The following is a 13,848-nucleotide window of genomic DNA, read 5'->3' as shown; positions in this document are numbered from 1 at the left end:
TCGCTCAATGACGTTGGGCAAATTACCTCTCTTCCCCTATCTTGATACATAGTCTTTGTCTTAATAAAGATAAATTCACAGATTATGTCACATGAATTGTGATGTGAGAATGTCAGGGTCTCCAGAGAGAGATGAAATAGAAGGAATGAGCAATGCCCATTACTGCATACAGACATATACCACTGATTATTTATTGCCTCTATATACCGGGGAAGTTTATCTGATTTAAACTTCAATGAATACTGTTGTCTGCTTACATATGCAATGGGACCATCAGGATTGTAATTTATTTTGCAGACAGCACATTGACATTTAAGGCATGTCTACACTAGGAAATTATTTTGAAATAACTTATTTCAAAATAATAACTCCTGAAATCAGTATTTCGAAAGGAGCGTTATTCCTCATGGAAAGCTGGAGTTATTATTTCAAAATAACCAGCTCGTTATTTCAAAATAATAGGCTTGGTAGTGTGGATGCTCTGCTTGTTATTTCAAAATAACTCCCCATTGTTGACACACCCTTAATGCCCTGCCAAGTCTTGGGATGTCATGTGAATGTTGCAGATTTCCAATAGAGATTACAGTATTTTACCTCTTCCTCTTTTCATTTGAGAATAAAACTCTAGGACAGAATTCAGTAGATAATAATGTTCTGCTTCAAGTCTGTATATCAGATGCATTGTCACAGATAATATTACAAATACATCTTTTAGGAAATAGTATGGTAAGCAAAGATTGTTACTAAAATTGATGCAATACACTTTTACCATTGTATAAATAATTAAGATAGATGTGCTGCAGGTCTTCTGATTTGCTACAAATTAGATGGATTTCCTCTGAGTTGGACTCATACATTTCATGTTTCCTTGTTTTGCAAAGTAAAATCATTTATAAAACTAAATAATAGATTCCTTTTGCCATTTTTCAGTAGTTATTGCCATATCCCTATTTGAATCAGCCTGTGTCCTTGATACATCTGTGATCCTGGTTTTAAAGAAATTCTTTCAATTCGTAATCAGTAGGGAAGTGAAGACTGTTGATTTATGAGTCAATTTATTCATAAGTCACAAAAGGTAGAGCAAACTATTGAACCTTATACTTCTAAACTTTGCTGTGGGTGGAAGATACTGGGAATCAATGCTATTATTAAAGTGAAAAGCACTGTACATGATCAGATGATAAAAAAGTCAAGCCTTTCTGTCCTTTCTAAAAATCAAATGTAATGCTTATTGTGAAATATGAACAAGTGATAACATTGGGAACCTAACTGCTTCATTTATTAAAATCAGGTTAATTAAAACCAGGTTAATATGGGCAAATGGCAGTGCAAGGCTATGTCTACACTGAGAAGGTTTGGGGACAAAAGGTGAAAACTGGTCAAACCAATTTTTCAGCCTACCATTCTTGACAGTTCATGGAGAAATTGCTAGCACCCTGTTGACAGATAGCGCAGAGCATAGGAAGTAAGCATCCCACAGGGCAATGTTGTGGGGAGGCAGAGCTGATTCCTGCACTTCTTGGGATTCCCTAGCTTGGTGAGCTCCCTGTGCTAAGGACTGTCAAAGCAGCACAGCAGTCGCTCCATCCCTCCCTCTGCAGCAGCACTGCTGTGTTCCTAGCAGGGCAGAACAGGAGCATTCCAATGATTCTTCTTTGTTTGTTCCCCAAACAGAGCATCTCACTCTGCTGTTTGTTTGGTTGAGAGAACTGGCTTCCGTTAGTATCCGACAATGCCTGCCCTCATGGCAGTGCTCAGTGTTTTGGGATCAATGCTGCCCTCCCCTTTCAAACTCTGGGAGTCCACATTGGCTCTTTGTCAACAATAAAGGGAGTGAGAAAGGAAAATCGCTCACAGGGGTCAGAGGTTCTTGTCACCAAAACTGGGTGTTTTTCCCAACAAAAGTTGCACTGTAGTGTAAACACTCTGTTTTGTCATCAAAAGGCATTTCTTACAGGTAATGTTGTATTGCTATTCCCTCTGGGCGCACTCTGAGCAGAGGGCATTGTGATAGAACAGTACCTGTAAAAAATGTAAGTGTGGGATGGAGTTCAGGGGGCTCAGGGCCAGGGGTTAGGCTATGTGGAACAGGGAAATGTGGGGGGAGATTGAAGCTGGGAGTGTGGCCACCACACTGCCTGGCTGCCTGATCCTCGGGACTGGTGCTTAGGTATGTGGTGCCCATGCCACCCAGAGTACAGGCAGTCCCCGGGTTACGTACAAGATAGGGACTGTAGGTTTGTTCTTAAGTTGAATTTGTATGTAAGTCGGAACTGGTACATATTGTAGGGGAAACTCTAGCCAAACATTTCTCCAGAGCTCAGTTTTATTCTCCCACACCTCACTTCTCTCAGTCCTTTATTCTCAAGCTGAGGTGTCTGCTGAGAAAAGCCGCTCCGCGTCTCCCTGGTTTGCTGGGGGGAAGCAGCTAGTGTGGGGTTGCCTCACCCCGTTTGTAAGTAGGGATCCGATGTAAGTCGGATCCATGTAATTCGGGGTCTGCCTGTATAGCAACAAACCATTTTTGTTATTGCCCTAGCAGGATTTAAGGCCTTGCTTCCAGCCAGCCAGTGTCTTATCAGTATGTCACACTGGCTTACTTTCACATTTGCATTTCACATACTTAATATTTTTCAACTTGTCTTTACTCAAATCAATGAACAAGAACTAAAAGGCTTCTATGCCTTTAAATGAATCCCATGATCCATACCTGTGAGCATTTTTTATAGTGCCAGAGAGGAGCGATGTGTAAAGAACATTTCGATGAGTAAGACAGTCCAACCACTTCCTCAAGAACATCTACCTCATGACTGGCTTCTGGGACAAATTTGCAACCACACTTCAGAACTGCATGTTCCTATGAGTCTGTTGTACAATTTTACATTTGGGATCCTTTAGCTAATATTTAATGCATTTGTTACTATGGGATCTAGATAGCGTATTCATAATTAAAAAGTACAAATTCAATCTGATACAACCATGTTTTCCAGAGCACTTACTATTTATGCTATTTTACATGGACAGGTCTTGTTATCTCTAGGAGCCACTTGTGGTCACTCTGCAGCTTGAGAAAAAGGCTTGTATGACATTATAGGGAAAGAATGGGGACGCATATACTCACATTGGTCTTTACTAGCATGTGATTCCACAGCAAAGGGTCTGCAAATGAGAAGTCCTGCCCTCTGACAGTTTCATCCTCAGCTTCAGTCCTACATTCCTGGTGATCACAACTGTTTTAGTGGATCACACAGTGCAAGAGAGCTCCATCCACTGAGGACTTTAACAGTTGACACCAGTATGCCGCTGCCGCTGAGCAAGAGGATTAGGTGTGAGTCGTCATGCTGTCACGATCATAGAATTTATCATAGACATTTATCTAACCAGCTCTTAAATATCTCTAGAGATGGAGATTCCACAACCTCCCTAGGCAATTTATTCCAGTGTTTAACCACCCTGAAAGTTAGGAAGTTTTTCCTAATGTCCAACCTAAACCTCCCTTGCTGCAATTTAAGCCCATTGCTTCTTGTCCTATCCATAGAGGCTAAGGACAACAATTTTTCTCCCTTCTCCTTGTGATACCCTTTTTTGATACCTGAAAACCGCTATCATATCCCCTCTCAATCTTCTCTTTTCCAAACTAAACAAGCCCAATTCTTTCAGTTTTCCTTCATAGGTCATGTTCTCTAGACCTTTTATCATTCTTGTTGCTCTTCTCTGGACCTTCTTAAATTTCTTCACATCTTTCTTGAAATGAGGTGCCCAGAACTGGACACAATACTCCCACTGAGGCCTAATTAGTGCAGAGTAGAGCGGAAGAATGACTTCTCATGTCTTGCTCACAACACACCTGGTAATGCATCCTAGAATCATGTTTGCTTTTTTTGCAACAGCATCACAATGCTGACTCATATTTAGCTTGTGGGCCACTATAACCCCTAAATCTCTTTATGCCATACTCCTTCCTAGACAGTCGCTTCCCATTCTGTATGTGTGAAACTGATTCTTCTTTCCTAAGTGGAGCACTTTGCATTTGTCCTTATTAAACTTGTTTACCTCAGGCCATTTCTCTAATTTTCCAGATCATTTTGAATTATGACCCTGTCCTCCAAAGCAGTTGCAACCCCTCCCAGCTTGGTATCATCTGAAAACTTAAGAAGCGTACTCTCTATGCCGATATTTAAATTATTGATGAAAATATTGAACAGAACTGGTCCCAAAACAGAACCCTGTGGAACCCCACTTGTTATACCTTTCCAGCAGTATTGTGAACCATTGATAAATACTCTCGGAGAACGGTTATCCAGCTAGTTAGGCACCCACCTTATAGTAGCCTCATCTAAGTTGTATTTGCCTAGTTTATTGATAAGAATATCATATGAGACCGTATCAAACGCCTTACTAAACTCTAGGTATACCACGTCCACCACTTTTCCCTTATCCATAAGACTTGTTATCCTATCAAATAAAGCTTTCAGACTGGTTTGACATGATTTGTTCTTTACAAATCCATACTGTCTATTCCCTATCACCTTATCAGACCAAATGAATTGGGTGCAAACCTTAGCTTATTCAGAATGATTACGGTTTGGAGGTAACAAAAGCATGCATCACGGTTGCTAGGTCTATAGCTGCTCCTTCATGCCTTTGCATTCTCCTAACACTGGCTGAACGTTCAGCAAGTAAAGACCAAAAATGATATCATATTGCTGCATGTTCCCATTTGCCTGAAAATCACAAAGGATGCTAAAAGTCCTTGAATACATGATGTAATTATGAAAATATTTCCCAAAATATTTCTGAAAAATATATGACATTGTTCTTTTAAACTCAAAGAAAGCTGCCTTTACTTTTGAGCAAAACAGGCATCAAGATTTCTTATAGCACAGTGCCTGTCCCTGGGTGCTGAAGGAGACAAAAATATCATCGGTGGACCTTGAGGATTTAGTACATTCAAAAGGCATTACAATTACGTTTTTTAAAATACGTTTAACAATCCCCAAAGTGTCATCCTACATATTAGATGCTAGCACATGTAAAAAATAAGTATCCCTTTCTACAGCTAATGTACATGATTTAAACATACAGTAATTCTAGCTGAACAAGGTTAAGCATGATTTCTCCTGTCTTAGGCTTCCGTCCTAAGAGAAGCTCTGTACAGGCAGACCCTTTACCTCAGGCCATTTCTCCAATTTTCCAGATCGTTTTGAATTATGACCCTGTCCTCCAAAGCAGTTGCAACCCCTCACTCCTCCCCATCAGTGAGGAAAGCTCCAGACTCTTGAACAGATTCTTTGTGATAGAATGTTTGCCCCACACAGGATTAGAAGGGGTCACAGAGGCCACAGTCGAATTGTATATGTGTTCTAAGGAGTCTCAGGGTCCACTCACCACAGTGGCCCCCTCCGCTGGCCCCCTGGGGTTAGCTCTACCAGTTGGAGCACCCTCTTCAGGTGGTGCCTCTCTGATCATTCTCTCATCCTGAGGACCCACCTCACTCCAAGAGCTGCAGTATCCTCTTTGTGATTTGGCCCTCCAGCTGGGTCACTCATGATCTGTATTTCCCCCTTTCAGGGTCCTTCTGTGGAAACACTCCAAAGCAGTCTTTTTCTGTGCTGCCCTGACGATGCCACTCCCTCCACCCCAGCAGGCCAGTTGGGAACCCAAGCCCACCTTTTACTCTGGGTGCCAGTCCAGGCAGCCTCCGCTCAGCAGTTCTGGGTTCTATATTCTCAGCTTTCAATGCTTATTCCCAGGATTGCTTTCTTCACTTCCAAGTTCCTCTAGGAGTGTTTGCTAGCTGTTTTCATGTAGCCTTTCCCAGCAATCCCCCTTGTCTGTTCTCAGCTATTGGGCTTTATAGGCCTCAAATGTTCTTGTCCAGCGGAGTCTCCTTTAATCAACTGTTCCCTGGCTATTCATGCAACCTGAGCAGTTAATTGGCTTACCTGTCCATTTAACCCCTTCTAATCCCGTGTGGGGCAAACATTCTATCACAAAGGATCTGTTCAAGAGTCTGGGGCTTTCCTCACTGATGGGGAGGAGTGAGGTTCTTTTTAACTAAGGTGGTGGATCTGCTACTCATAGGCTGCATGAAGCAAGATGAACACATGTAGCATCTACATCTGAATGCTATTTTTATGATCATCTCAATATCCATTCTGTCCATAGCAAGTCATATACCTTTAACCTAGCAATATGCTGAGGGGCTTTTGTAAGGGAAAGCTTGGATTCATGACATAACTCACAAAGGTAGATAAAAGCAAAATATTAAAGGCAAACTATTAATGAAAGAAAGGTATGAACAGTCTGTTTCTAACTGAAAATCGATTTTCTACAAAACATTTGCTCCTTTGCACTTCAATGTTAACCTCATTTCATTAATTTAAAACTATTATTGCACATCAACTAAGAATAAATTGTTAAAAGACTTTGCATCTACCGGCCCAACAGTTTTGGAAGTATTATGCACATTGGCAGTGCGTGAAACTTCGGTTTAGGGAGGCAGGCCAGACTGTGGTCAATCCCATATTCCATCCCTGTTCTGCCAAGGCCCTGTCCCCATTCTATACATGTTCCACTCTCTCCCCACTATCTTCCTCTTTTCTCTTTCTTCTTCCCTGCACCCTTTCTAGCCAAATCCCAGAACCCAAATGTAACCAATGACATTGGGGGGAAGAGGGGGGAGGAAAATGGAACACTCTCCTAAAATGTATTTATTTATTTAAAATATTAAATATTTAAATAAAATATTTTTACCCCAGTACTCTCTATTTCAAATACTTGAGGCAGCTTACAAAATTTTTTAAAAGACAATAAATAGAAATACAATTTCTTTCTAAACAAAATGGAGCATGTTTTCTACTGCATGCTAGATTGTGAAGAGTGAGCATGCAGAAGACACCTAATTAAAAGCTCTAAATTTCAGAATTAAAAAAAAGCTCAGTTACCTTTTTTTGATGTACTCTGGAGTTTGTCAGATTTATTTGCCAAGTCTTTGTATTAAGGGCAAGTCAGCTATACTGCTGAATACAACATTAAATATTATGGAATTTATGATGCAGCTCTTTTCTGTTTTACATTTTCTTAATCAGTATTTCTAAGCTGATTTTATATTTCAAAAGTACTCTTAAGCCGTCATAAAGTAATCATTCTACCTTACTACACATTTAATACACTGAAACAAAGACACTTTAAATCAGTCAGTCGGAGCCATTGAATGTGTTCATAACGAAGTTCATTCATTTTTGAAAAAGAGAGCACTAATTTATTGTGTATGATCTCCATAATAATAGACATGTTTATACTAAAAATATATTCCCAAAGATTTTAGGCATAACAAAGGGTTTTATATCTTACTAAGTTACTGATTTTGGTGGAGGGTAAAAGTGAAGAAAGGGAAACTCATTTGTCTAGCTATCTGGAAGAGAAGGGATGTTGGCCCTTTATGGTAGGGGTCCCAAGCCTGGCAGGCTGGAGTCAGGCAAGATGGGGCTGGATCTGACTCACGGGTTCTGCCTGGCATGAGGAGGATGTAGCTTTGCATGCTGCCTCTCCCTTCCCCAGCTGGGGAAATAGCAATGCATCAAAGGGCTGCCTGGAGGTTTTTCCCCACCATTCCATTTGCCATAAGCATGGCCAATAGGAGCAGCAGGGGGCAGTGTGCGGAAGTGGCAGGTAGGCTTGCCAGATGCTTTTAGCAAAAATCCCGAACACGGCAGGAAAAAAACTTGGTCGAGAAAAAAAAAAGAGAGACCAAAGTTGTTGAGCAAAAAACAAAAACCCGAGAGAATCCCTCACTTTCTCCCACCCATGCCAGATGTGGCAGGGGAACAATGTCCCCATTGGCCTTCTGCTGAAGAAAAACAGAAAATACCGGACATTTTATGTGTCTGGTACCGGTATTTTCTGGGTTTTTTTACTGGACAGGGGCCAGAAATAATGGACTGTCTGGGCAAAAATTGGACACCTAGCAACCCTAGTGGCAGGGGACATGGAGCTATGTACATGCCCACCCTAGCCTGCTCCTGCACCCTACCTTCCTCCCAGTCTCCCCAACCCCCAGTCTGCTTTTGCATTCCCCTCCCACCAAGACCCCCAGACTGCTCCTGCACCCTACTCCCTGCCCAGACTCCCACCCCAGCCTACCCCTGCAGCCTTACCACCCACTCAGCCCCCCAGTTGGACACAATACTTCAGATGTGGCCTCACCAGTGCTGAATAAAGGGGAATAATCACTTCTCTAGATCTGCTGGCAATGCTCCTCCTAATGCACCCTAATATGCCATTAGCCCTCTTGTCTACAAGGGCACACTGCTGACTCCTATCCTGCTGACTACCCAATTCCATGCATGTCACCCAATTTATTTTTGGTGAAATATTAGTTTTGTTCCCAGAAAAGCTCTCCCAATGAAATGGAGTCAAAATATGTGTTCCTGTTCCACCCACCCCAAAGTACAGATTTTGAATGTTGGCCAGTATGTGGCTAAAAACAAGTTTAAAATAAATAAATTCTAAAAACATTTTAAAAGAATTGAGGTGCTGTAGCTTTAAGAGATCCACCTTAATCAACTCCCCCCCCCCTTCTTTGGCCTGAGTGGACTACGTCACTGGGGATGCAGGCATTAGATAAATATGCAGCTGGAGCAACAGGACAGCCAGAAGAGTACAAGAGGATATCTGCAAAGCTACTCCCAGGTAGAAGTGATCAGCATGACTCTAGCTAAGCATTGCCAACTGCCTAGTTACACTAACTCTTTTCCCTTACTACTTTGTACTTATTGCATGTTGCTTCTATCTCTTGCTGATAGTTTTCTTCCTTTTCCTCTCAGAATGGAGCACGCTTGATTTATTTACTGAGGTTACCGTCATAATGTTTGCATTTCATGCTTGTGCCTGTTGTATTAATCAATCTGATGTGCTAGCTGGGATTTACTTCAGACCATTTGTTCACTAATCACATAGGATCAGCTGTTGGTTTTTTTTTTTTCCAAAGTACACAGGTCACCCAGGACTCAGCACCTGCTGTTTGCAGCCAGCATATCCCTATTTTCTTTCTGTCCCCCCAAAAATCAAAAGCTACTCTTAATTTTCATTTTATTTTTCTAATTAGTTGAATACTAACGGGGATGTTTGTGGCACACTTGGAATAATCCATTTGTATTTAGCAAACTATCTTCAAATAGCTTCTGAGCTAGTCTTGGTATATTATTAAGCCTATATTCTGTAGCTAACTGGCAAAATATATCTACTAGTTGTTAATGACCCATCTTCAGATTTTGTTCAGGAATTACACACTATTTTTAATTAACAAAAATTGGCAAGGTTGTTTTTTTGTCCCCTTTATTGGGGTTGTTAATCTTAGTTTAAAAGTCAATGTGTATCTGACAAAGTGGGTCTTTGCCCACAAAAGCTTATGCTCCAATAAATCTGTTAGTCTATAAGGTGCCACAGGATTTCTCGTTGAATGTGCTTCAAAGCATCTCCAACAACAGCATAACTTCTGTATATTCATCAGTGAAGATCTGCACCATCTAAATGGTGCAGGTAAGCTTTAGATTGCACAATATTCATAAGGGAAGTGATATAGCTATTGGTATGTCAATTAAAGCTGGCTGTACATACAAATAACCCATGCTCCAAACTAATCGTACTATTTCAAACCTTTTTTTCTAATGCAAAGGATGCAAGAAAATATATAGTTTCTCCATGATAGTATCTGCTCTTTTCATGTTTGCTTGAGGCATTTGGTCTAACAAAGCTTGTAGTTCCAATTAATAAAGGATTTATACTGGGATTGAGTAGAAATGCATTACAATGTCATAACACTAACAAGGCTGAATTTAACAATCTCAAACTGCTGACAACTGTGGCTGGACTTTAGCATGGGGAAAGCTTTACAATTTCCAACTGCTTTCCTTCTGGAAAAAAAAACCTCTCAAATAGCTAACATCTCTAGTTCCAACTACAAAGTTATCAGGTAATTGAATTGTCATGTAACCACATGAAATCTTAGCAGTTACATGACTATTTAATAGTCCCTGGGCCAGCAGCCAGTGCGCTCCTGGCCCCACTCCTGGGGAGTGCCCTGTCACCCATGAGGGGAGCCAGTTTGAAAACCTGCTGCCTGCACAGACTGGTTGCTCACTGCCCCACACTGCTGCCTCTGCGAGATGCAGAGCAGCCTTTGTCCGAGGGGAATTCAGACACTCTGTGGAGAGGGACTGCTGCTGGGAAGCAGCCTCTGCCCAAGGCAGGCCCAGGCAGGATGCAGAGCAGCTTCTGTCCCATAGGCTGTGGAGCAACCTCTGTCTGGAGGAACTCGGACCCCTTGTCGGGTCCAAACCTGGGGGGGGGGTGTGTGGCCAGATGACACATTGGGCCCGGGAAGCTGAACAAAGGGATAGGTGGGGCTGCCTGCAGGCTGAGTTAGGTTTTGGAATGTGGGGGTTCTTGGGGAGCTTGGAGCTGGATGGGGGCACAAGGCCCCTTCTCTCCAACATAGATTGTACTGTCTGCTCCTGTTCCTGTGTTAACAACAAGACTATGCTACACTGTGAATCAATAAACCTTCCATTCTACCTGCTAGCTGAGAGTCAGATCTGGCTGCAGATGGGGATGCAGGGCCTGGGTCCCCACACCTCGGTGAAAGGGGGTGCTCAGGCCTGCCACAGACACAGGCTGCTTCACCATAGCCTCCCCTCTCTCCTTCCCTCTATTGCTAACACTGATAAAGGAAACAGTGCAGCAAGGGAGGAGGCAGCACCATGGAGGCAGTGCTGGGGGGAACCAACTTTTTAAGATGGCTCCCCCCATCACTGGCTCCTACTCTCTGATAAAGAGGCTGGAAGGGGAGGGGGTGGGAATGTGTGTAGTCAGCTTATCTGTTAATCTTGTCTAGGTTTATCAGTTAATTGTATAGTAGACTATACATTGGCATCCATAGTTGGAAAAGCAGAGAAAAACATAAGAGGAAAATTCCAGTTCTTCCCTGAGATTGGGCATGGTATACTGTTGTACTTAAAAGTACAGCAGAAGATCTTTTTAGGAGGAAAAGGCAAAATGCCAAACTTATTGGTAACACATATATCAATAAATTCTTATCATATGCATATGATATATCGCACTTGTACACACACACAAACACACTGGCTACGTCTAGACTGGCCACAAATTCCGGAAAAGGGATTCAAATCAGGTAAGTCAGCATAGGGAAATCCGCGGGGGATTTAAATATCCCCCGCGGATTTAAATAAACATGTCTGCCGCTTTTTTTCCGGTTTGGGGAAAAGCCAGAAAAAAAGCGTCTAGACTGGCACGATCCTCCAGAATAAAGCCCTTTTCCGGAGGATCTCTTATTCCTACTTGAAAGTAGGAATAAGAGATCCTCCGGAAAAGGGCTTTATTCCAGAGGATCGCGCTGTTCACTTCCAAGGTCATCCATATGTCTTTCAATGAGCCCACTTCAGTTCTTCTCGGATCTGGCTTCCATCTGTGTTCCAACCATTGCAGGTGCTGGGAGATGCTTGCCTTTCACACCTTATCCATTCACACCTCATTCATTCAACAGGGCAATCAATTCAGCAAAAGCGGGGTACAAAGAACTAGTCTACAAGATACAAAGTTTCTATGTAGAAAGACTTAATACAAAATGTCTATGTTCTATATGAAAATATACAACGTTTCTATATAAAAGGACTTACTACAAAGCTAAAGACATATTACAAGCTAAAAGGACTCGATATGAAGTTAAAAACTTCAGTGAGAAAATGATTAATACAGAGATTAATATGATGTATCTACAAATACCCTAGCCATAGGAGGTTGCTGTATGTACAAGTGGGTTACTATGCACTTTTATATAAAATAGCCTTAGACATAAACATTTTTCTTTATTTGTACACATTGTACTCCCTGCATGCCTAAAAAAAGAAGCCTTGTGGCGTTGTGATGGGGTGCAATCACAGAAGACCCTTTTGGGGTGCTTCTCAGAGTCCTGACAAAGCCACTGACATGCACCTTCTTGCTCTCTGGGGCTTCTCACCACCCTGTCCTGTTGGGCCAGTTCATCTGGTCTGCTTCCAGCCAATGCACAGAGCTGAGATCACTGCTGCCCGCCCCTCAAAGAGCAGTATAGACACTGAAACTCTTCAGGTGTGAGGAAAATGCAGTTTAGGGCCCAGCTTCTTGGGATACTACTCCCCAAATGGATTATTTAGGTAAGGCCCCTGTAACAATGAAATAAGGATGTACACACTGATTGCTCCCCCAGGTAACAATTAGTTACACTGGGTTTGATAGAAAATAAAAGTGATTTTAATAAGAACAAGCAGTAGGACTTAAGTAGTTGTGAGAACAGGCAAAGCAAAATAGATTACAAACTTAAAATAACAAAAAACACATAGCTAAATCGGAAACTAAAACTTCAGTACAATTTTATTACAAACTCACCCTCAACTGTTCTTGTTCCAGCTAAGCCTTCAAAAGCAGGGAAATTTCATTCCTTTGGGTCTATGGTTCACTTTCTTGGGTGTGGCATGCCAGCCAAAGTCTAAGACACTGCCAGCTTCCCATTGTTTTACAGATTCCATCTTTGGGCTGGAATTGTTTCTACATTCCACTCTTACATGGAAAAATCACAGCTCATCAGACCCTACCAGTTGGTGGGGGGGAGTTGTCACATGACTTCTAGGACCAACCACTGCTAAGACTTAAAGGACAAAATGGGTTGTTTACAGATCACCATACCTACAGGGAAACACCCTTGATGGCTTACCTTTGAACTGTTAAAGCCATAAACCATTCCATACTTCATATATCTAACTTTACACACAAGAATGGTACATATACCAAAATACAAATACAGCAGCTTATGACATTAAGATTTATAGGTTACATGAGGTAATTTGTCCTAAGCAAGGGTGCCATTTTGGGAGTGCAGCAGCTGTGCGCTCCAGGATGCGGCTAGTTTATCATCCTGTTCCTCAGATGCTAAAGAAGCGAGGGGAAAGTGATTGCATTCTGTGAATGCCTCTCACACCTGGCTGGTGAGCTCTCCTCACCCCCTCTCTACCTTCCTGAAATGTTGCCCTTAGTCCCAAGCATCTTTGAATTATGCATATTTGTGTCCATAAGTCCATTTCAAAAGTATGGGTGGGGAGTTCCATCACAAGAGCGTAAAGGCTTGTAGGCAAATTGTTTGAATGTTGATCTGAAAGTGATTCTTTTGGGGATCTGGACATCAAAATAAAATTGTTATCTAAAATACAGGCCTCACTCATATCACCAAATCATAGTGGAATACACTGTGATTGATTGCAAATGAGTCTAAACCCTACATTGTTACAAAATAGCCCAGTAATTCTTTAAGTTCTTGTGATAATTTTGAGAATTCCTGGATCAGGAACCCTTTAACATTCCTTATCTTTATTTTTTTTCATCAAAAATAGTTTTTTCAGGAAAATGTGTGTGTCCAAGTAACAGAAAAGGACCTTTAATGAAGTGTATTAGCTACAGGTTGGACCTCTCTGGTCTGGCATCATTGAACAAGTCTCCTCTCTCCCCACTCCAACCTGGCTGGGCTGATTGCCCAACTGCTGGCTCCCTGGGTGGCACAGGCTCTGGCTCCTGCTGTGGGGCTCCGTTCCTCTGCAGCAGCCTATTTGTCTCTCCTTGTCCCAAGTTCTCCCTATTGTCTTATTAGTTTGATTTCCCGCCCCAGATGTATCAAGCATCTGCATTTCCCATTGACTCCAGTAGTCACTGAACCTTTGAAAATCAGACACCATCTGACCAATACGGAGAGAGGTGGAACTTATTTAGAGTGATGTTCACAACTCTGTAAAGCTGGTT

At 41.9% G+C, this 13,848-nt stretch overlaps 1 protein-coding gene across 2 annotated transcripts in view; it reads left to right on the top strand.

Moving 5' to 3' along the window:
- The first annotated feature begins 8,598 nt into the window (after positions 1-8,598).
- LDB3 (LIM domain binding 3) overlaps positions 8,599-13,848 on the top strand; it is a 229,399-nt gene continuing 224,149 nt past the window's right edge. For both annotated transcript variants that reach the window (XM_075934832.1, XM_014578704.3), the window contains exon 1: positions 8,599-8,694. In XM_075934832.1, coding sequence (XP_075790947.1) covers positions 8,632-8,694 — 63 coding nt within the window. In that variant the 5' untranslated portion in view covers positions 8,599-8,631. The remainder of the gene's footprint in view (positions 8,695-13,848) is intronic.

This window comes from Pelodiscus sinensis, chromosome 8, assembly GCF_049634645.1.
Source record: "Pelodiscus sinensis isolate JC-2024 chromosome 8, ASM4963464v1, whole genome shotgun sequence".
NCBI lineage: Eukaryota > Metazoa > Chordata > Testudines > Trionychidae > Pelodiscus > Pelodiscus sinensis.
Note: the sequence above shows the minus strand (reverse complement) of the source record. Positions and strands in the feature narration are given on the sequence as shown.